Genomic DNA, 25,045 nt, shown 5'->3' with positions numbered 1-25,045 from the left:
AAGCATTACAGTTTACATTGACAAGACTCTATCTAACATAAAAAGTTAACTTCTGCCTAACACATGACAGATTGAGAGAAGAGCTTTGAGAGGTTTGAGACAAACATAAAGCTTATGTGTAAGTACTAACTGATAGGCAGGAGCTGTGCATCCCAGTGACTGAAGGAATATGGAGAGCAAGGACGACAAACCATGTTTAATGACGTTGCACATAGGCTGAAAGCCAGACATCTACAAGCAGATTGTCAAAGTCGGGCTGTGATCTTAATTTGATAAATATGAAGGAGAGAAAAACCTGAGAGTGAATTTGATAAAGATGGTAACTTGTGCTTTAGATGAAAGAGGGTAAGAAATGAAGGGTACAAACAAAGGGGTCAAGGAAAAAACAAATCCTCCAAAGGCAATGCTGAAACATGGGAGAATCATGAGTCAACATTATCACAAAAATCAAGTCAGACAAGATTTTAGAGGCAGAAATTTGACCCTGATTTGAAAGATGTCAACTAACCACAAAAGAATAATTACGGGCCTTGGATCAATTGAGACTTGAGTGAAAAGAGATTCAGCTGTAAGGCAGACAATGGACTGTAGAACATGCAATTTTAGAAGAACTTAGCAAATGTAAACAGAATATTGACTGAGACTGAATGGGTACAACATAACACCTACAAAAGCAAGTACATACAGCTATTTTCAAAGGGACAAAGGCCCCTTAGGTTGTCAAATCCCATGAGAAGTCAGTGAGCTCTACTTGATCACTGTCCCTTGCTCTGAAGTCTCCCTAATTATCACTCTAATTACATGGATATGACAAGTCAGCTGTCATTAGTGGTACTTACTATGAGTCTCTGGAGTCCTGCAAATAGAGTATGTAGTTGATAATACCTGCTGTAGACCACACATAGATCTGACACAAGTGCAGCTCAGCAATTCCTTTGGCAATTCAGCTTGCTTTTTTCCCCCCTTGTTATTCTGCTGGTCCTTCTCCTCATCAATTAAGGGAACAGGTCCTTACTATTCTACACTGCTTCAGGAAAGCATTACTTCTTTCACTGAATGTCCCTCAAATGAGGGATCCTATTATTGCCCTCCTAACTGTCCCAAAAGCATAAAGCAAGCTTTTCCTGGGTATGATTCACCCTTCTTGAAAGTCTCCATGCACCTTACCTGTGTAACAGAGCTATGTTGGGAGGAAGGTCATTCTTAGGATTCCAGATACCGTTTTGCCAAGACACAGCAGAAAGCCACCTACATGTCCCATAATATTATTTGTCTACTATTTTCAAATTGCCCATTATTTGCAATTTTGATGCTCATGTTTGCTCAAAATCATGATGATATTTTTAGGAATCAGTGCAAATTAGAAAGCAAGCGAGAAGTCATGTCACCACATCAGGCTATATTACATGGGGAGTTAGCATTTGGTCAAAACTCAATATGAGTAGATCTCATACTGAATATTTTGAACTGAGTATGAATTACGTGTCAAAAAAATTCATTGATTCCCTGGATGCCCACAATAAGGAGAACTTTTGACAGAGTGCATTTTAATGTATGTCTGAGCTCCTTTGTTTCCGTGTTTCAAAGCATGTGTAAGCCACCTTTCATGACTTTTAAGCTGCAGATTTATTCTGTTACATATAAGCAAGTCCAACTCTCCTAAAATGAAAATCATCCAGGAAGTGAATAAAAATAAGACTTTTCTTTCCTCCCATACATGGGTACAAGTTCTCATGGTAAGACCAAATAGCTGTTTTGATCAGACCAAATGATCTACAGCTCTTCTGGAGCCCTGGGGAGACCCCCTCCATCTCCTCACTTTATACTAGCTGTATTAAACAGCTGTTAGTCCACTTTCACAGATACATGGTAATGGTCACATGTTGGCTTATGGAGACAGACTGGATGCCTGACAAAACGACCCAAACATGGTTCTTTCAGTAGGGGTGCTTAAAACATTGTTCTAACCTTGACTGAAAGTTAGATGTACTACTGGACATGCAAATGTTTCTCCCCTTTCAGTTATTGCAGCTCATCTAGTGCCAGAGTATGAGTGAAGGTGAATTGAAAGTGGCTCAGAAAACATCTGCAGTATTGAATAAAAACTGTATGATATAATCTATTAAAGACATAGCAATGTGCTAAGCTGGAGAATTAAAACCCATCTCTTTCCCCATTAGTCAGAATGTGCTACTCTTTAATGGTATTTGTTTTCTTTTTCATGCTTTGTCATAATACTAGAATGAGGACACAAGTTAATGTCTTTCCTCTGATCTAGGTTAAAAACATGATTGTAAATAAGGGAGCTTTGAACAGGTTCATCCTTGTGATTTTATAAATTCAAACCTTGAGCCTCAAGAAGACGATCAGGAAACTCCACCATCAGCAAAGAGGTGGTGAATACCCTCAGAGCTGTATATGCAGATGAATCCAATAACTCTAAGAGATTTCAGTGACAGAAACTGGATGCCACATCACATTGCTCCAGGTGTGAGTGGTAGCTAAAGCAATGTTAGAATTGAGATCTCTCATTTCTGTTGAGGTCAGGGGCGCTTTTCTTCTTCAAACAATAAGTTACCGTTTCCCTGAATATCTCGTAGGAAAGGTATTTTGAGCATCACTGGTTTTTTGTTTTAGACTTTAGGTTAAACATAAACAGACATCTTAAGAGACTGCTGATGTGAGAGGTGGGTGGGATTTTTTGCACAGTTAAGCCCAGCAGCACCAGGGGCAAACCAATTTCAAAATTCATGTGGAACATAAAACAACACCGCTTAATTATTTCTTCCTAGGTAGGCTCTAACTTGGCAGGATCACAAAACCTACACTGCGTGAAGTTTTCTGGGCACTCGAGCTTTGCAGCAGTAGCCATAGCCATCAGCAAGTTCTTCCATTGTGATGAGCATTAGTGTAACAATCAAGAAAGGCTGTTTTGACTCAAATGTTTCCAGTTAGAGAGTAGATGTTGAATTCAATTGTCTTGGCTTCAAAAGGCTTTGCCAGAGCATGAAGTATTGGGCTAAAAGACAAAGATTTTTTCCTAATTCTAAACCAGGTGATCACATAATTCAGGCCTTGATCCAACTTGAGCCTTCTAACCAACATGCAGGCTAGAGGTTGTGTCTAAGCAAGACAAAATCCTGGTTGTTCATGGAGGGAGCAGAGCATCTCTAGAACAACTGTTTACTTCTTATGTGAATTACAGTTTCCCTCTGGAGAAGCCTCTATTGACTGGTGAAGAATCCCAAAGCGTGTACATTCACACCTCAGGCTAAATGAGCAACTGTCAGAAGCTCTGGTAGGGCTTGGGAATTAATGTCTTGGCTCCTCTTAGGAAAAACAGCAGGTACACACCAGAAATGCATAGAGAAGAATGATGAACTGAACTACAGGAAGAATTCTAGTACATTCTGGCAATAAGGAGCATAGATTTGTTTCATCTTAATTGGACACTGGGCTCTGCAAACATGCGGGAAAGATACTGCCTCTATTCCACAGACATCCCAACTTCACAGAAAATCCATAGATAGAAGAAGGAAATAGATACAAGGCCACACACAAAGCCTGCATAGTGGTGACAAATGCACAGTGTGTTCATGCAATACCTGAAGCTTGAGAAGATAGGAAGGTATGAAGCCAGAGCTAAAAAAGAAGCTTGTGGCTGAAGGGAGAGACAGACAGAAGAACAAGAGGAGAGAGGAGAGCAAGAAACAGAACAGACTGGCAGCATAGAATCAAGATTTTTCAGTTTTGTAAGTAAATATGTATTTCCCCCACCCACATCTGGAATAATATGAATTTTGGATTCAAAACTGCATTCTTTACTTGCTTAAGACTCCCAGTAAAGTGTATTTTGCTCAAGAAATGCAGGATCCAGTTAGTGTCTCAGCTGCATGACTTCTGCATGTAGTTGGCAATATTCACTCACGCTTTTTAATTGCAGGCAGTGTCTTCTTTTATTTAAACACTTTCTGTCCACTTTCCCCCTGCACATGATTTTTTAAAACCTCTATTTCCGTCAGGAAAAAAAGAACAGCTCCAGGAAGCTGGAGATTCAGATCAAACCAAACTTGACCTCTAGAGCTAAAAAATCCAGTGGGTTTAGTAAAGCTCCAAAAAGTGAAATGTGCTTTTAGGTCAGTGTACAGTCTCTCATACTGCAGGTATGTGAAGGTTTCCTATCAAACTGAATGTTGTCTTCACCTTGCAGACTGGCATACTTAATGGTCTCCAGGACAGGCAATTTTTTGCTTAAATCTACATTACACTTGTCAAGAATCAGAGAAACAAAAATTGTGCTCATCAAAATCACTTAGAGTTACTTTCTATTTTATAGTTTTGTTTGCGTGTATATAAATATTTAGGAAAAAGAAAGCTATCTACTCACATTACAAAATATGAACTAGTAGAGGTATTCCATTATATTATTTGTATTCTAATTACCTTACATTTTGGAAATGTAGTTACATATATCACAGTGATGGAATCTGTGCTTCTGAGACAAAAGTAAAGAAATTAATAGCTTCTTTTAACCTGATGGTGGAGAAACATAGGGAAGACTGTTTTTGTTGACTAGAAAAGGATAATGTAACTCTGCTGCAGAATGAGGATTTATCTAGATGATTTCTGGCGGATTTTCTGTGCTGAAAAGTGAAAGGAAGATTAGATCAGGAAAAGCATAGATTAGGAAAGCATATTCTATGTTTGCTGCCTGACTTATTTAAGAGGAAATATTAAAACTAGCCAATGAGATACAATTTGCAGGGTGAATGGGTAAAGTAATAAATTAGCTTTAATAAAGCTACGTTCAGGGAGGAAAGGCTGTAGGAGTTGAAGCTAGAGATCACACCTAACAATAATACCCAGTGCAGAGTTCAAGTTGGTAAAAACACATTATGGACTGTTAAGTTAGCGCAGATGTGCATCCAGCCATTTTTGCCAAAACCCTTCAGGTCCTAGATGCAAGGTTTTACAATTGTCTTTGTTGAATTTCATGTAGCAAGCACCCGCTGTTCCACTTTTCCAGTCTGGTGAGGTCCCCCTAAATGCCAGGTTTTGCAGGAACGTGGGATGGGTCCCCAAGCATGCTGCTTGTTCAGGCAATGTCTGCCATCATGCTATCCTGCACCTGCTTTCCCATTATCTACCACTACCTCTCTGTCAGCACACCAGCTTTTAGCTCTTCCAGTTCTCTTCCAGCTTAGGTCTGATGGGATTGCTTCTCCATTCTTCAATGATCTAGTTTAAAGCCATCCTTAGGAGGCTGGCGAGCCAGTTGGCAAAGATATTCTTGCCCCACTTTGTTATGTGAATCCTCTCTCCACCCAACAGATGTCACTCCCCAGAAATCCTGGAGGAACCTGGAAGTGTCTGAAATACTACATTGACATTAACAGCATTTGTTTGTCTGTGCTGATCTTTGGCCCATGTCCCTCACAACAGGTTGCTATCCAGAGGGTAGCAAGGGAAGAACTGCTGCTCTTTGTAACCAGTTAAGTTTTCAGCTGCTTCCCAGTGTTCTGTTCCCTCCTCCTGAAATGTAAATGAACTGCCTGTGATCAACACATCATGAAAATATCCATTTATATTATTTTTTCATGTCAGATGTCAATCAAATGCAGTTTCTATTCATTAACTACATCTGATAGCATCTTCAGGCACTTCTTCCTTTTATACCAGTTACTGTAGAAACTCCAGACTATTTGCTTTTCAATCTTTGCATTAAATTACCTTATCCCAGGCATTCCTCTACCTCTCATTTTCCATTATCTGTAGTACTGCAGCGCAAACTTTTCTTTGTTTCTCTGGCAAATTTCTTATTACTATCAGGTCACGGTCTATTATTCTTCTTTGCTTGTCAGAAAACAAGATGCTGTATCAGCAGTGACAGTAATGAAGACTTGTTTTATATCAGTTATGTCCCCCCTTCTTATCACAACAACCCAAGCTTCCCCTACCGCTTCCATGCCCTCCCATTACAATACCTTCAACTACCTCCCATGTCCTACACAATATCCCAATGTCTCCTCTGGGCTCCCTGTAACACATCCCATTCCTGCCCTTTTACTACCTAACTTCCCTCAGTGAGTCATGTCCCAAATACTCATAGCTCATAGCTCCCCCATATCTCTTGCTTGACTAAGATAAGACATAATATGTATTGATAATATGTGCCGTGACCTATCATGTAATGAGCTGACCAATACTCATGGACAGCCACTCTTGGAAAAACAGACACACAGCATTGTTTTTTCTTTCCCTCATTTGGGAGCTAAATGGGTCTCCCTTTTCTCCCACATCACCCACTTACAGGAAAGGTATGGGAATATCATACCTCTGAATCCTCTAACACTCTACAGAATTTGCCTGAACTTAGTGGGTGGATTAAGAGAAGGAAAGGTGGGTGAGAGGCTAAAAGGCATTGGCAGTGCAGTTGTGTAAGCAAATACAACCACAGAGCTGACTCTGCTTCCTCTTTTTGCTAGCATCACTCAGCTGTCATAACGTGTTTTTTTTTCCCTTTGAAGGAACAATTGTACTGCTGAGAAGTTAATAAGAAACTTTCTTTAATAAAGGCAAGGCCACAGAAAATTGATAAAAGCGCTGGCTTTAGCCCAAACCTAAGCAGTAACTAAAAGCAGTTTCTGCCAGGCACCAGGTCAGTGACCTCTGTGAAACTTGGGCAGTATTTGGGAAGGCAGAAAAATCACAACTTGTTACTTCATATTTCCAGTCCTCAGTCAAACATTTCCCTCCAACACCACTTCTATGACTTGTAGGGACAATTCATGGGAACTGCTACCAGCTCTAGCTAAGGCACTTAATTTCTCACTTCCTCTCAGCCTGGAGATAGTATATTCAGGCAGGTCGTGTGACCAAAGAATACATCTACAGGCATAATCTTAATGCCTGGCTAGTGGGTGCTGGTTACAGACAATTTTAGCTCTATAAAAATGTACTTTGTTTTCATTTGTTAAGAGCACTATTAAATGCTATCTTAACTTAAACATTGCATTGGGCTCCCCTGTCAGTTTTACAAACAGAAGTGTTTTTGCCTGAAGTTTCCTTGCTGGAGATTTCTGCGAAAAACTTAATGAATTTATTTGGAGCAGTTTCAGATCCAAATTGCTTTTTAAATTAATATAAAAAGACACTTAATTCCGAAAGATTTTCTTCCAATATTTGATCTATAACCCTCTAGAATCACATTTTTACAGAACTATGGTACTTGACAATGGGAACAGGCTAGGAAGAGGTGACCACTTATGCATGTAGTCTCCTAATGATAGCTGATATTCAAATGAAATGTGAATAAAAACTGCCATCAGCCTCATCCTAAAACTTCTCTTGGATCCCACAGAACTTGGACTTCTGCATCACATCCAACCTTTGGCCTCTACAGAACAATGCAAATCAAATAAAAATTCTATGTGAATGGCAAACACAGCTCAAAATGGATCAAAATAGTGGTAAAAGGAGGAGCCAAATACAGGAACTGGCCTCATTTTTCACTCTTCTTTCAACCACCTTCTAACCTCCAGCAGCCATGCTGTTTCCTCCAACCATCCTATTTTATTTATTTGCTTTTGCCATCAACGGAGAACCAGACATAAGCATTTTATGTCTCAAACGTTCTGACTGTTACAATGGGAAAGGTGTGATCTAAAGATGTGGAGGTGGGGCAGCACTGTTATGACCCAACTTCCTTGGGTCAGAAGCTCCACCTTGACACTTGTGCTCAGCGCTCCCATCCCCACTCACTTCCTGTAGGAGGGCTGCCTGTGCATGCATGAACAAAACAGGGCAAAAGATGTGGTTTACCCAAGAGGCTTGCATCAGATTATCTATAAAAGAAAGTGGGTCAGGCCCTCTCACACTCTTTTCCCTTTCTTTTTCACTTTCTTTCTCACAACCTCAGCTCCAGACCCTCCAACACACGAGGACTAACGCAGGATCTGAGGATCGGTGTTACTCTTTGTACTCCCTCTCCCTTTTCTTTCTTTCTTTCTTTCTCTCTCCCCTTGCTCTGCCTGGGCAAAACACAGCTGTCATACTCTACCTCCCATACTGAACTTTGTTGTGGGTGTAGGGAGCTTGTGGAAGTCTGTTGTGGCTTCTGGGCCAGCATCTCTGAGTAGTGTGTTTGGCAAGTTGAGAACGTAATGAAATGTATGGGATGAAATTAAGGACTTGTTAGCCAGCACATTTATGGAAATATATTGTAAGAATTTAAGGGCTTGTTAGCCAAAACTTGAGACTAAACAGTGGGCTGGCTGCTGGAGTTAAAAATGCAAGAGTTCCCTGTCTTTGTTCAGCCTGATAAGAATTTACAATGAACATCATCCCTCTACAGATAGGTCGTGACACCATCCCTACTGTATTTAAAAATGAAAGTAGGAATCTTTATATGCATATATACCACCTGCTCCCTCAGATCTGGTTTACGTGGATAGGCCAATCTGCAAAAGCACCAGGTGACATTCAGCTTGGCTTCTCCCACCAAACGCCGTGACAGGATTTGGCTTCCAAGAGGCACCAAGTCTTTATTTAGGCAGGAAACGAGCGTCTCACCTTCCTTCCCTCAGAGCAGCAGCCTCTCCCACACACAGTTCTTTTTATCTGCTTCCCACTGGTTCCAGCCACGCTTATAATCCTGTGTACATGCCTTTACATCCTTTTATCTTTCTTTGCCAGTTAGTTTTTAAGCTCTATTCGGCAACTTCAGGGGAAGTCAAAATTTCTATTCTCTATGTAATTTATCACCCTTGAAGCCATTCCCAAGACGAGACTGTACAGCCGGAGCAGAGCCCTTAGTGCCAGCGGTCAGAGTGCCCGGGCTGCGTAAAGCAGAGCACATTTAGAGCTAGAATAGACAAGACTGTCTATTCTCCTCCAGACCGCTGCTAAATTAATGTTAATTACCGCCCTGCAGCCCTAAGCTACAGCCGGTTATTTTGGGGGACGCCACTCCCGCTGGCTGCAGCTCCCCACTGGGGCGAGCGCTGGGGCAGCCACTTCTCATTAAGATACCGAGTGAAAGCTTCGCACGAATCGCGGATCTCACGTTCCAGCCCGCGCCGTTCGCTGTGAGGGCCGGGCCGGCCCCGCCGCCCCTGCGGAGCGCACGCTGCGGGCAGCTGAGGGGCAGGGCCGTGTCGCTGCCCCCACCCCGCCGCGGCCGCCTCCCGCCGTGCCCGCCGCGGAGCGCGCCGGGAGCTGTAGTTCCACGGCCGCACGGCCCCGTTCCCCCGCTGCTTCCCCGAGGGGCGCGGCGGCTCCGCCAGACCCGCTCCGGCTTCTCGGCGGGCAGCGCTGCTCGCCCCGGCCGGGCATGCGGCCGCTGCTGCGGCGACTCCTCCCCGCGCTGTGCTCGGCGGCGGCCCGAGCCCTGCTCGCCCGGCGGGCCGTGCCCATGGCGCTGCGGCCGGCGGCGGGAACGGAACGGGCCGGGGGCGATGCCCGGAGCGCGGCCTGCGCGGCCCCGGAGCACGGTGAGAGCCGGCGGGGCAGCGGTGCGGGCCGGGGGAGAGGGCAGGCGCTTGCGAGACCCCGCGCCCGCTGGGCGGACGCTGCGGCGTGCGGGGCGCGCTGGGGCGAAGGGGAAAACTTTTCAACCTAATCGTGGGCTCTTGCTGATAGGTCTCCCGCGCTTGCCTGCCTGCCCCGCTCAGTCCCTAGCCCTGCCGACAATGTATGCATCCAACCTGACTGAGTACTAAATCTACCATTTCCCCCTTATGTTTTACTACTGCTCCTTTTGTTTTTAGTTCCTTAACTGTGAATCTGACTTGGTTGAATACTAACCCCACCATTTTTTGCATAAGAAACTTTATTATTATTCTTTTTTTTTTTAGTTCCTTAGCTATGAAAGTAGGAATCTGTAGTGCCAGCACTGGACAAAAATGCCTCGACACTAAGACCATCTACTTCTACAGCTCTCAGTTAAACTGTCTCTAAAGGATTCATTTGTTATTAAAAATATGAATAGAAAGCAGCGGATGAAAGCTCAGCAAGAGTCAAGGAGCTCTGACCCTCTTGCCATCAGGCAGATGGGGCGGAATGGAAAAAGATCCCTGCTCAGAGAGGTAGAAGAATCCCTTCCTGGCATCCCTTGCCTTCCCAGCTGCCCTTACAGAATAGGTACAAGGCTCTGGATCTCAAGGGTCAGGCAGAAAACAGTGGAGCAGAAGGTCTATCTGGAGGGTCTTCCAGACCAATGCAGTCAACCAGGCAGATCACAAATACAGGTATTAAGAAAAAAGTGTAGTTGTAGTGGGTGACTTGCTTCTGAGAGGAACTGAGGTCCCTATATGCCGATTGGACCCATTCCACAGGAAAGTCTGATGACTTCCTGTGGCCCAGTAAGGGACATTACCAAGAGACTCCCTGAACTAATTTGGCCCACTGGTAACTACTCACTGTTGGCTGTCCAGGTTGACAGTGAAGAGGCTGATGAGAGAAGTACCAGGGTAATCAAACAGTACTTCAAGGCACTGGGATCTCTGGTTGAAGGGACAGGAGTACAGGTGATGTTTTCCTCGATTCCTTTGGTAGCAGGGATGAATGCCTGAAGGAACAGGAAAACCCATGTGATCAACAAGTGGTTTAAAGATGGTGCCATCAGTGGAATTTGCATTTTTTTGATCATGGGGAGGTTTATATGGCACCAGGCCTGCTGGAGACAGATGGTGTTCACCTAACAGGCGCAAAAGTATTCTAGACAATGAGTTGGCAGGGCTGATTGAGAGGGTTTGAAGGGCGAAGGGGATGAGACCAGGCTCACTAGGGACAAGCCTAAGGGCTGCATGCCACAGTTAGGGGCAAAATTGGTAGCCCAGCTGAAGTGCATCTACACCAGTGCACCCAGTATGGGTAACAAACAGAAGGAACTGGAGGCCGTCATGCAGCAGGAAAGCCATGACGTAGTCGCCATCAGGGAAGCATGGCGGGGTGACTGTCATGACTGGAGTGCTGCAGTGGGTGGCTACAAGCTCTTCAGAGGGGACAGGTGAGGAAGGAGAGGCACTGGGGTGTCTCTGTACCTCAGGGAGTGTTTTGACTGCACAGAGCTTGAGGATAGTGATGATACGGTTGAGTGCCCAGGGCTGAGAATCAGGGCGAAGTCTGGTACGCCGGATATCCTGGTGGGAGTCTGTTACAGACCACCCAGCCAGGATGAAGAGGCAGATGGAGTATCCTGTAAGCAGCTGGATGATGTTTCACAATTGCCAGACTTTGTTTTTGTGGGAGACTTTAACCTGCCAGTGTCTGCTTGAAACCAAACACAGTGGAAAGGAGGCAGTTTAGGAGGTTCCTGGGGCATTTGGAAGATGACTTCCTGACACAGCTGGTGAGGGAGCCTACAGGGGCAGTGTCCCACTAGACCTGCTCTTTATGAACAGAGAAGGGCTGGTGGGAGATGTGGTCAGAGGCTGCTTTGGGCAGAGTGACCACAATGTGATAAGAGTTTTCAATACTTGGTGAAGTAAGGAGGGGCACCAACAAAACCTCTACCTTGGACTTTCAGAGGGCAGATTTTGGCCTGTTCAGGACACTGATTTGTAGAGTCCCTTGGGAAACAGTTCTTGAAAACAAAGGGGCCCAGGAAGGCTGGACATACTTTAAGAAAGAAATCCTGAAGGCGCAGGAGCAGGCCATCCCTGTGTGCTGAAAGATGAGCCGGTAGGGAAGAAGACTAGCCTGTCTGAGCACAGAGCTTTCACAGGAACTCAAGGGGAAAAAAAGAGGGTATATCACCTTTGGAAAAAGGGGCAGGTGACTCAGAAGTGTTTAAGGATGTTGTTAGGTCATGTAGAGAGAAAATTACAGAGGTGAAAACTCAGAACTTAATTTGGCCACTTTTGTTAGGGAAAAAAAAAGTTTTTATAAATACATTCATAACAGAAGGGGGCCAAGGAAAACCTCCGTTCTTTGTTGGACATGGAGGGGAGTATAACCATCAAAGACGAGGAAAAGGCTGAGGTAATTAACACCTTCTTTGCCTCAGTTTTCAACAGTAAGACTTGTTATCCTCAGGACAGCTGGCCCCAGCTGAGCTGGTAGACAGGGAGGAGAAGCAGAATGGACCCCCTGTAATCCAGGAGGAAGTAGTTAGTGACATGCTTAACCACTTAGATGCCCACAAGTGTATGGAGCTGGAAGGGATCCATCCTAGGGTGATGAGGGAGCTGGCAAAAGAGCTTGTTAAGCTGCTGTCCATAATCCATCTATCATCAGTCATGGCTAACCAGGGAGGTCCCAGGTGACTGGAGGTTGGCCAGTGTGACACCCATCTACAAGAAATACTGGAAGGAGGATCTAGGGAACTACAGGTCTGGCAGTCTGATTACAGTGTCCAGCAAGGTGATAGAATAGATCATCTTGAGCATGATTATACAGCACATACAGGACAACCAAGGGATCAGACCCAGTCAGCACAGGTTTAGGAAAGGCAGATACTTCCTGACCAACCTGATCTCATTTTATGACCAGGTGGCCCACCTGGTGGATGAGGAGAAGGCTGTGAATGTTGTCTACCTGGACTTCAGTAAAGCCTTTGACTCCATCTCCCACAGCACACTCCTGGAAAAGTTGTCCACACACAGCTTGGACAGGCACACTCTGCTGGGTTATGAACTGGCTGGATAGCCAGGCCCAGAGAGGGGTGGTGAATGGTGCTGCATCCAGTTAGCAGCCGGTCATTAGTGGTGTCCCCACGGATCAATTTGGGTCAAGTCCTCTTCAGTATTTTTATTGATAATCTAGATGAGGGGATCAAGTCTACCACTATCAAATTCACAGACAAGATCAAGCTGGGTTGGAGTGTTGATCTGCTGGAGGGTAGGAAGTGTCTGCAGAAGGACCTGGACAGGCTGGATTGATGGGCTGAATCCAATGATACGAGGTTCAGCAAGACCAAGTGCTGGGTCCTGCACTTTGGCCACAACAATCCCCTGCAGCACTCCAGGCTGGGGGCAGAGTGGCTGGAAAGTGGCCCAGCAGAAAAGGCCTGGATCAGCAATAGTGTGGCCAGCAGGACCAGGGCAGTGGTTGTCCCAATGTACTTGAACTGGTGAGGCCATGCCTTAGGTCCTGTGTCCAGTTCTGGGCCCCTCAATTCAGGAAGGACATTGAGGTGCTGGAGCATGTCCAGAGAAGGGCAATGGAGCTGGTGAAGAGTCTGGAGCACAAGTCCTATGAGGAGCAGCTGAGGGAGCTGGGGGTGTTTAGTCTGGAGAAGAGGAGGCTCTAGTGGATCTTATCTCTCTGTACAACTACCTGGGAAGAGGCAGTAGCCAGCTGGGGGTTGGCCTCTTCTCCCAGGCAGCCAGCGACTGGACAAGAGGACACAGGCTTAAGCTGCACCAGGGGAGGTTTATGTGGGACATTAGGAAAAAATTATTCATGGAAATAGTGGTTGGATACTGGAATGGGCTGCCCAGAGAGGTGTTGGAGTCATGTCTCTGGTTCTGTTTAAGGAAAGACTGGACATGGCACTTAGTGCCATGGTCTTGTTGACAATGTGGTGTTCAGTCATAAGTTGGACTTCATGATCTCAGAGGTCTTTTCCAACCTAATTGATTCTGTGATAAACATATTAAACATATTGACATAAATGTAGTAAACAGGGAACAGTGCCTGAAGACCAAATCTCACTGTGATCTGTGATATTTATGTGTCAAATAATAGAAGATTATTCTATGTGAAACTATAATCTGAGTATGTAGAGAAGGCAGCTGGGATCAAAGTGCAATCAAATATGTTTTATCGCTCCTTGTTTTTGTGGTCTCTCCTTTATGAGCTAGGTGTATCATGATTTTTTTTTCCTGCTGGAACAGATGACAAATGCTGATGAAGATCAGCAGTCAGTTAACAAATACAAATAAGGGAATAATGTATACACCTACTCATATATGACATTCAGGCAAATATAATTAAGCATGCAATTAAGAAAAAAGAGTTTATCCTGTAGCAGCTTGATGGTCAAGGAGTTCCTATGGAAGCTTGTTTTGTTGATCTAGGTTTCAGATTATCAACATTATGTCAAGAATTTTGAAAAATCTTGTTTCCAGGTGGTTTTAGTGACTAGAATGCAATTCTTGAATTTTGTTGCTGATTTCTTTAATTAGTATTTCAAAAAAAGTGATCTAGTTTTTTTTGCTAGAGGCACAACCTGTGGAATTTAGACACAGTGCCTGCTCAGTTCAGTTTACTGAAGGTGCATTGTTAATTACTGTAGCTGTGCCTTTACTATTGTGAACAGGCAGCATTTTTCAGTGGCACAAGTATGTTGCTTTTTGAGCAGCCAGAGAAAAGGAAACCTGCAATCTGCAATATACACCCCTCAGATTTATGTGAGTCCTTGTCCTGTAGCTGATGCTACCTTAACAAACCCCTTTTTCTCCCAGCTGATTATGATTCTGTAGTGCTGAATTTTGAGGTTTTCTGCCCCAGCCTGACCTATTTGTTAGTTTCATGGGTCTCTGTCTTGTCCTTCACTTTGAGATCTCTTTGGATCTGGGGTTGTTGTTTTCTGTATGCTCATGGATCACCAGAAACAATCTCATTTGTGTAAGCTTTAATCTAAATGTGAAGAAATAATTTTATTATTGCTTTAGCATCTGTTTGTTATGCATAGTTCTTTAGTGTCTGCAGGGGGAACAAGTAACAAATCTAAATACTTTGTTTCCTTTGAATAGCCTTGGGGATAAAGTTAGGTGTCAGACTACAACCGCAGAGTGATTTATGGCTCCCTACTTTAGCCTGGAGTAAATTAGCATTTAATCAGGTTGTTCTTTTAATTATCTTCCCTAGCAAAAAGTGATATGTGTAAGAAACATTCCACAGGGTGATAATCACCCACACTGGGTTTGTAATATCGATTTTATACGTGTGTAGCCTTGCATGCCACAAGAACATAGTAGGCTTTTGCTGCTGAATTTTCCTCTTAGGCCAGATTTGGGCTATCTGCACTGGTCATGAGAGGAGCTTTGAAAGTGTCTTGTCTGTAGTAATGAGCTGCCCTGGAATAAACTGCAATTCTGACATACAGCTCCTTCCACTACAGTAATCCTTTTGTGGAGTTGTCCCAAAAGGGTATTGTGGGGTGCTTGATTATATGCACATTGTTTGCTGCTAGAGAAGATTTTACTTATTCTTTTTTTTTAAAGGTATAACTTAATATGCCAGTATTAGAGTTTACTGATGCAAAAATGTGAAGTAGACATAAGGAAATGACTCATGCTCAGTTGGTACTCTTGGGGAAAAAGACCTTTTAAAAAACTTGTTAATGGAGATTATTCTGTCCCTTCTAACTCAAAATATTCTGTGATTGTGGTATTACTCTGAGTTAGAGCTTCATGTATATCGTTGTACATGCAAGATGTATTTTGTTTCATATTGATTTCCTTCTTTAGCTTAAATACTTTAAGTCAGTTCTTAGAATGAGAAATTCAGATCATTGCTGTCTAAAATATGCTATACTGTGTGGGAGATGCAGGAATAGAGTAATCATCTCATTCCTGAATGATAGAGTCAGCTGAGAACCCTTTGTTACATGTGAAATGGTAGGATTCCCTTCCTGCTTCTTCATGGCTCATTTTCAGTGTGTTTACAGTGGAATTCATTTGCCATTGTTTGTCTGCACTGAATTTCATATGCCATTACTGTTATCTAAAATGAACTTTATGTGATGGCTGAAGGCTACTATTTTTTATGCTCATTTATCAGTATATTTTAAAATTTTTTTGCATTCAATTCCATTTACTTGGAAAGACCAAACAAAACCATAGTTTATTAGAAAGCTGAACTCTCTTTTTTTGCAATTTCATGTAAAATGTTAAGGTATTTTTACTGATCTCTTGACAAAGAAGAAGAACAAGATCCTTGCGGGGTTATATGTAAATATTTATTTGCTGATAATTAATTAAATGTTTACTTGGTATGTTGCTTATGTATAATGTCTCTTAGCTGTTTATATCAAAAACTAAGACCCAATGTGTTATTTTAAATATATTATAGATGGGCTGGAAAATGTACAGCAAAAGAAAATCTTTAAAGAGAATAAGGAAAAAACACTACAGAGAGAAGAGCCATGTGCTGCCGATTCAGTAGACTCTCTAATGGCAGAAATGCCATTTGTGGACACAGATATTGAAGAGGAATGTGCTAGTAAGTACATTAAACAGAAGTAATGTGAAAGCATAGACACATCATGCACTCAGTTCTTGGTCTTACCTGTTGGCACGGACACATGGGCCATGCACATGGAACAGTCTCCCTGCAAACAGGTTACAGTCCAGAGCCTCTCTTATTAGTATTCAGTCCTGCAAATACTTGAGCATATTAAAAATTCACCTTTATGTTACCCTGTGGAGCAATGAGTCACAGAATAAAGATGTTTCATGTATTAATTCACGTTAATGTATGTGAGCTTCTTGGGTCATGGGTTTTGTGAGCTGTCTTTCAATATTTGTATTCCCAGCATGGGGCTGGAAGTACACTTCTAATTGGACAGTGGATGTTTGCAGCCTGGTCAGCTTATGGGTATGTATCAGGTCATGTGGTGGGAGAGGGTCTGTAAAGGCTCAAGGAAATGAGCTAAGAGAAAAACAATTATGTGCAAAGGAAGAACTGAGGACATGCACATTTCTTACACTACATCAGAAGGTGTCTCTGGGAGAGGAGGAGGTGGAGAGCAGATCTGACTGGGATGACGTTTTCTTCTGGGCTGGCTTTGGTTCTTGTGCTATAGGTTGGTCAGTCTTAGTCTGCTACAACTTTTTCCTTTAATAATCCTATGTATTACTATGTTTTATATTTCAAAATGCAGAATGCATGAGATTTTTGAAGCTTAATATTGGTCCTTAATATTTGCTCTACAGTCATGTCCATGTTCAGGTGTAGACAATTTGCAGGGCTGTTGTCCTGTTCCCTTAGTACGTTGGCTAAGGGAAGCTCAGTGGTTTGGAAGCCGTGTGTCTGTCTGTGTTAGCAGCTTATAAACCCTGCTTAGAGGTGTAGGCTGTTAGTTCAGGTGTGATACTTCACTTGTATGGCTGTATTAATTCAGGTCAGAGTTGGATCCCAGTCAGACAATTCAGAGCATGGGCAGAGCAGGTGAGTGGGAAGACATGCTCCAGTCAGTTGACTGAAGTCCAGCTCCTGTTGGTGTGATATTAAGAGTATATTTGTTTTAATATGTCTGTGTGCCGAAAGTAACTTTTTTTTTTCCCTTCAGTGCATGCAACTTCTGAACTAAATAGTAAGAAGAAAAGAAAGCGGACTACTGGAAGGGATGTTGAAGAAGGCATTGAGAGAAAGAAGAAAAAGAATAAACAACATCAGCCAAATTATTTTGTTTCTCTTCCAATTACTAATCCAAAGGTGATATTCTTTATTATACTAATTTGGAATAACCAGAATTACTCCAACAGCTGCATGTGTTTATAAGAAGAACGGTGTTTGATATTATGGAAAACAATTTTATTTTTCATGTATTTTTAAGAAACATTAGCAGCCTATTCAATGAGTAACTCTGTGTTATGTAACATTTTTGTGAACAAAATTGCTTTTCTAGAAAAGACTGGAGGAAAGATATACTTACATTTTTATTCAGTTTGTCAGTCTTATAGATTTCACTGAAGGTGGCCCTCTATAGTGTTATAGTATTGCTTATTTTGTTGTTCACATAGCATAAAGAAGAGAGACATTCCTATTTAATTTAATAAGAAATTCTCTAGTTGTATTTTTAGCTTTCTTTATAGATACAATTTATATTTGGATTTGTTACTGTTTTAACTTGGCAGTTTGTAGTTTAGCATTTTCCAGTAAAATGGATCATCTTATTTAAAATTGAAACAACTGTTGTTTTAGTGAGATGTTGTTGAAATGGGTTCAGGAAGTGCAAAGAGCTCTTTAAGAAAAGACATTTTCTTGCAGTTACAGGAGTTGTCTCATTGAAAATGATTTCTTACATGCTGCAGGTTATCTCTGGTACATCTTTGATATCTTTTTTGTCTGAAACAAGGAAAGTAGGTGCATTATGTTTAAAAAGTTGAACCCAGCAGTTTAACACCATTTGCAAATTTAGTTCAGGGGTTTTTTTTAATATCAGGAGCTATCTCAGATGAATTTTAACTCATCCTACGTCTGTGTTATCAATTCTCTGAAAAAGTGAAAGAGAATACCAAATGAAAATAAACCAAAATAGGTTTGAAAATGACACTGCAGTCTTTGATTCTTCAAAACATAGTATGTCAAGAAGAGATTGTAAAGGTTGGTTTTATAAGATACAGGATAGCCTGATACAAATATTGTAGGATCTCTTTTGTGACACCTTATTCTAAAATATCTTTTCTTCCAGTCTGTTCCATGATTTATCAAGTGCAAGAATAATGTAGGGGTTATATAATCTGGTAATTGAGAATTCCTGCTCATGATTGTTACTATGCCCAGGGGTTGGTTGGGAAGGTCTTAAGTATGCTTGGTTTTTTATATGTCATTTATTTAGTCATATCATTTACAGAGGTAAAGAAACAACTGTTTAAATTAAATCTCAGAGCATTTGGGAATTCCAGGACTTTGCTAGAAAGTTTTGTTTATACTTACCTTAGAGGTAGAGTTGTTTTGAAAGTAGAAAATACACATTAGAATCTGTATAGGCAATATTAGCCAACATTTAGACACCTGGTTTCTTGATATCCAGAGTGAATCTGGTAATTGCTGGTAGTATTTCAGTTGGTAGTGAGAGACTTTCATTTTTTTGAAGATCTGATTTTATTCCAGTGAAGTATTTTAAGCATTAATACTCTTTCTTTGTATTTTATGTAGTAACTTAAGCTTTACACAGAGGAAATTTTGTAATAAAGGATGTTTCTGAAACATTTAATCAACTGTTCCTCTTGGAAAATGAACAGTTTCCTTGTTTTCATTTTAATTGTTTGGAATCTTCAGAAATGAAAAATGTTGTTCCATTAAGTTTGAATTTATACGGACTTTGCATTATTACTTGTGCAAAAAGAGTTAAATGGATTTTGATCATTGTATCCTTTTCTGTTTGTTTGGGGTTTTGGTTTTTTTTTTAAGTTATGATTTACATGATGTGTTATCACTTGGTAGGTTAGCCATTCAGGGTTCTCCAGTCTTGACTATAAGTACTAGTGATCTGTTAAATCTTTAAAGCTTTGTATTTACTTCCTAGTAGTATCTTTGCAATAAGCAAAACTGGTTTTCTGTTACTCTTCAGAATGATGTATTTCAAGTAATGGGACAGGAGATCTTGAAATCAGTAGTTGAGGCCTTTTTTTTTGAGTGTTTTTTTAAAAATTCAGAGGGAGGAATTTTAAGTGTGATCTGCCTTGAAACAGTTTTTTTAATTAAGTTAGGACATCTCAAGTAAAAATCAATAGCATGATAGCACTTGAAATGTAAAATAATACTTTGTAAGATGATGTAAATAACAGGTTAAATAGCAATTTAAAGTTTTTATTTATGTGGTGGGTCATATCTTGTTATACAGTGTTGGAAGAGTCCTATTTTGCTTAATTGATAGTACACTCAAATGTTAATTGCACTGTAGATTTATTGGAGGAAACAGAACAAATCCGAAGTTGTGATACGCATTGTGATGGCACACCTGTTCAACAGCTGTTGTGTTACATTTTGATCACATAACTTCAGGAAAAACATCTTAAAAACAAATTTCTGAGATTTAGAAAAAAAAAAACTTACTTGAAAATGTTTTTTTTTCTTTCCAAATAATGTTGATTGTGTAGAGCATTGTCACTCAGCCAGAAAGAGAGAACGTGCTCAGCCTTCTTTTTATTTTACCTGTATCCAAAAGGCAGGCTTTTTCATACTTTCTTGGTGGATTCAGCAATAACTTTTCTCTGGAACTGCTAACTGGTTGTCTTTGGACTTAACCCTGTTCCGATGCCATGTTATTTGTTAGGTTTTTAGCTTGGCTTCCTCATGGAGTTTTTGCAGCTGTGAGCCTGTCCATTGAGGTTTTTTGGGTCTTGAACCCACTGTGGGTTTTCAACCTGTTGTCCAGTTTTGGACAGAAAAATCGACATCTCAGAGGTATTAATTTCCTACTCTTTTTGTGCCATTGGTGCTCGCATAAAAGAGCGAGCCATGAAAGAACATGAAAGAACTACATAGGGGTGCGGGGATGTGGGGTTTTGGCTGCTAAACTAAATGCTGAGTAATAATGATCTCTTTCAGAGCTAGGTTGGTTTTTACAGCTATGATAACACAGTCCAGCATCTGTCTTCTGTACTGTGAAGGGCTTGTACATTTACATTTATATTTTTTCCTTTGCCAGCTCAACAGGTGCAAATTAAATTTAGAAGCAATAGTTGAAAATGGAATAAAATTGTAATCAGTATGACAGTTATTTAATTTTTGAGTTTTGTTTCTTTTTTTTTGCTTTAGCTTATTAACTTAAATAATTATTCAGTCAATACATTGTAATTAGCAGGGATCACGTTTACCAGTTTTTTGCTTAAATATGGGTTAAATTTCTCCTGTATTGGAGACAATGAAACTGTTATTTATCTAGGATAAGGTCAATTCTGACATATGAAGGAAGATAGTCTTATTACAACATGATTTATGATAAAATGTTGGTGGAATTTTCTTCATATGTCCTACGCTACTTAAGACACTTGTGGTTTTGTAAATACCATATCACCTTTTCTGGCAAGTAGCTCTTACCTTCCCTCCTCCTCCCTTCCTAGAATTGGTCCCTTTAAGTTATAATTTAGTTATGTTTATATGACACTACTAGATATCTATGGCTCATTAGGTAAAACTTCTGCATGGCAAAACTCATCTTAAGAAATTCAGTCAGAAAAATACTGAACACTCCCATTAGATTGTGGGTTTTTTTCCGGGAAATTTATGTGTTCCTTATGATTAAAAGAGCTACCAAAATCTATCAATGCTTTTTTTATACCTAAGAGCTACTTTGTGCTTATCTTACAAAAGTAAAATCTGTACAGTACATTTGTGAAGTATTCACCACTGAATTTCAAATAAGTAAACTACAAAAAAATGAGATTGACGTTTTCAACATGCTTCTTTTAGACTTTATACACCAAAGATGATTTGTCTGTAATGTCTTTGCTCACTGTGCTTTAAGAAGTAATTAATTTTGTCAGATGGTCAAGTTTATTGGATTTGATTTAATTTTCACTAACATACTCAAAAACCGTTGCAGGTTTTTGGTGTTTTGTTTTATAAATTGCTACAATACAACTAGCATAATGTCAAGCACAGTAAACATTTTGGATACAATTTATAGAGCATGTATAACCATATAAATAATTTTCAATGAAGAAAATGTAATTCCAGTATTTTTAAAGAGTAGAGCTGTATATATGTTTTAAGGAAATTTGTCTAAATACGTTTGAAGGGAGTAGATAAATTATATCTGTCTACTGGACAATATAATCAGAATTGCAAATCAGATATCTCTACAAATTATTTACTGAATATTCTGGTTTTGTGTGTGCCCAGTCCTGCAAAGATCAGTGTTACAGTGTGGATACTGCAACACGCATATCAATCAACGAGGCCCGTGGAAAAGAAATAGATATGGAACGATTCTTGACAGATGTTTCAGAGAGATGTTTATTTCTCCAGCCGCATGGCCGGGGCTCTGCCAAGGAACTGCTCAATCACGGGACCCGAGGGTCCTTGCCCGTGCAGGGGAACACAAAACAACCCATGGGGAACAAGGCTGACCAGGGGCAGGGAAACCCCGTGTCTCCCCCTCAGGACCACATGGCAGGGGGGAAGGGACCCCGACACTTCACCCATTTAGTTTTAACAAAAAGAGATTTAAAACTTAACATTGAAAACAACTGGATAAACATAACCAGAATAGTTTCAAAACAAAACAAGCCACCCACCTGAGTCTTTAAATGTCCAAACACATTCTCTGGAACATCTTAAAGCTGACAGAAGGGAGACAGGATTCTCCGAGCAGGCTTTGTGGGGAAACTGAGGCAGGAGAGGGTTTATTCTATTTGTACCTGTTGGAACTCTAAACAACAATAGTTAATTTCTTCCCCTCTTCATCCCCCACTCGGCATTGGAAAGGGATTTTTTGGGGAAACAATTGGTAAAGGCATGGTTTTGTGAGGGAAACCATGGGTGAACAAACGGATTGGGAATACACTGGGGGTAATAGGACATAGGGTAGAAGGGAAAGGTGGGATTAGAAAAGGGAGACAGTAGGGGGGGGCTTATAATGGAGATATTGTCTAACATGACTACGATTTTTAGCATATATACTGCCTTTCACAGAAACACCATCAGGCCCAGTGACCTCTGCTGCTTGTAACCCTTTTCTACCTTGCACAATTTTGAACCCTACTACTTCTCTCTCGTAAACTTGGGATGTATTTTTCAGGGTTATTCTTTTTAATAGCAGTTCTATGAACGAATATGTTTTCTTGGTTGTCACATCTTGTTATAAAACCATATTTTTGTTTAACATTATACCATTTTACTATTCCTAAAACCTTAGCTAGGATGACTTTTTCCTTTTTCCGAGTGGCTGCTGTTTTCTGTCTCGCTGTGTTTTTGCTTTCTCTTTCGCTCACTCCCATGTTGGAATTGCCAGGGTTGTCAGTGCTGCCGGGGCCGTCGGGGCTGCTCGTGCCTGCGCGCTCTTCCCAGGGTCGCATTTGGGGCCGCATGGGCTGGGCCGGGCCTCGCCGCTCAGCTCCCCGTGCACCGCTGCCTCTGCTCCCAGCTGCGCTGCCGATGCCTAGGTCCGCACCCACGTCTTGGCCGGGCCCCCGAGCGATGACCCCCCCACGCCCTGCTCCAGCGTGCGTCTCAGCTGAGCACGGTTCCGCTCCACTGCTGCCAGCCGCCGCCCGCGCACTCCCCCTCTCGGTTGGGCGTTCAAGGGGCTCGCTCCACCACGCGCTGCACGGGGCTGGGCGGGCACCGCCGGGTCCCACCGCTGCTGACACTGCAGCTCGCGTCGCTCTGCCCGCGCGCGGGAATTACCTCGCTGCTGCTCGGAGAGGGCTCGGTCCACGTGGCCTGGGTCGCACGGTCCCTGAGGCAGTTTTAACTTTGCAAGGACACAGCTGACATTGCTCAACAGTCCCGTAATGAAATAATATTCACGAAAATATTCTTCCATCAGCATATATTTTGACTCAGAAATTAACTGTGTCCAAATGGTCTTCCAAAAGTCTTTGGTAAGAATCAAATCCCAAGAAACGTATAAAAAGTTCTTAAACAACCATGCTAGGAAGTGTTTCAGTTCCTTTTGAGCTTGAATTAAGCTAAAATTTACAAATCGTTGTTCAAGAATCTTTTCAAGTTTAAGATAAATGTCCATATGCAGCTCGGAGAGCCAAGTCTTTCCACGGTTCCTCCATAGTTTAGAGATGGAACAGCAAAACAAAAACAAGAGGAGAAAGCCAGAGTTTACTCACAAATCAGTCACTGTCCTTAGGGATCAGGGATCGTTCTACTCATATTACCACCATTTGTTACAGTGAGGATACTGCAACACGAGTATCAACAAGGCCCGTGGAAAAGAAATTTATATGGACCAATTCTTGCTAGATGTTTCAGAGATGTTTATTTCTCCAGCCGCATGGCCGGAGCTCTGCCGAGGAACTGTTCCAGTCACCGGACCCAAGGGTCCTTCTGCCCGCGCACGGAACACAAACCAACCAATGGGAACGAGGCTGAGCAGGGGCAGGGAAACCCCGTGCCTCCCCCCAGGGCCCCTCTCCCAGGACCACATGGCAGGGGGGAAGGGACCCCAACAGATCAGTTTTTCCAGTCACTTCCCTGTGCATAGCAAGATAAAAATTGAGCAGAGTGGGCAGAGAAATTCCTTGAAAGAGGCCTTTTATTGGTATTACAGGCAGTGTAAAACTGGATGATCTTAATCTGCTTCAGGAGTTTATGATCCTTATGGAAAGAAACACCCATTAAGATGTGATGGGGAGTGTCCAGTGATTTATTAATCACTCCATTTGTACCCAGTTTGGGTTCACTCGGGTTAATTAGCACAGCTTTGTCAGAGGATAAAACTTTTTTCTGCTAGAATGGTTTTTACATAAACGTTTGTTTTTAGTTTGTGTGCTTTCTTGTTCATTTGCATGATGGGATACAGTAATTTTTGTAGCAGCTAACTGTTGTTTCTGTGTCTTTCTTCCCAGATTACTGGCAGTATTCAGGCTGTCCAAGATGCAATAATACAAAAGGATCAAAGGCTTTCCAAAGCAATGGTTCGCTCTGGCTCATTGCATGTCACCATGTTAGTGATGCATTTATCCAGTGAAGAGGAAATTAGCATGTAGGTATTTAGTGTAAATTAATTATATACTAGTATTTTTGTTTGATGTGTTCATAAAAAGACTAAAAGGGTTAACTGACACTTTTTTATGCAATGCACAGCCCTAATTTACTAGGGTTACTGAACGTTTAGTTCATGTTGTTTTTAAAATGCTAATCTTACTATTAGCCATTTTCATAACTTCTGGTATGTCATAAGCTCTGAACAAAGTATGTGTTTTTCCCTTGCATTTTTCCTACTGTGTGCTGAACTTGCATGCACAGATCTTGTGTTTGCTAAAGTAATTCTTTTAAAACAATGTTTTGATATAGAGGACAGAGGAATTAAAAATCTGTTAAAGTGCAGATTGCTCGTAAGAAGGTGAGAATCCAAGATAGAATGTAGAAACCATTTGGTAGTCAAGGGCATGCTTCTAACAATATAAGCATTTGGGTTGAAAGCATTTGACACACCTAAAAATAATGAATGATCAGTATATCTAAATCAGTTACCTTGTTTTTACACACTTGTTTTCTTTGAATGCTATATCCTTGAGACCGCTATACTCCTCCCTGTCCTGTGAAGATACAAATCTGTCAGCATCTTCATCTCCAACAGTCTGATCTCAGGGGAGAGAAACAGCCAGGAACAGAGAATAAAAAAGCAAGCAAAGGGGGTACTAGATCTGGTAGATTCCCTCCCCTCTCCATGTGCCTTTAGTTTCCT

At 41.7% G+C, this 25,045-nt stretch overlaps 1 protein-coding gene across 3 annotated transcripts in view; it reads left to right on the top strand.

The window, feature by feature from the left end:
- The first annotated feature begins 9,221 nt into the window (after positions 1 to 9,221).
- AKAP7 (A-kinase anchoring protein 7) overlaps positions 9,222 to 25,045 on the top strand; it is an 85,675-nt gene continuing 69,851 nt past the window's right edge. For all 3 annotated transcript variants that reach the window (XM_039569177.1, XM_039569176.1, XM_039569178.1), the window contains exons 1-4: positions 9,222 to 9,491; positions 16,021 to 16,170; positions 17,240 to 17,385; positions 24,204 to 24,340. In XM_039569177.1, the coding sequence (XP_039425111.1) occupies positions 9,332 to 9,491; positions 16,021 to 16,170; positions 17,240 to 17,385; positions 24,204 to 24,340 (593 nt within the window). In that variant the 5' untranslated portion in view covers positions 9,222 to 9,331. The remainder of the gene's footprint in view (positions 9,492 to 16,020; positions 16,171 to 17,239; positions 17,386 to 24,203; positions 24,341 to 25,045) is intronic.

This window comes from Corvus cornix, chromosome 3, assembly GCF_000738735.6.
Source record: "Corvus cornix cornix isolate S_Up_H32 chromosome 3, ASM73873v5, whole genome shotgun sequence".
Classification (NCBI taxonomy): domain Eukaryota; kingdom Metazoa; phylum Chordata; class Aves; order Passeriformes; family Corvidae; genus Corvus; species Corvus cornix.
This window is presented reverse-complemented; position numbering and strand designations above follow the sequence as displayed.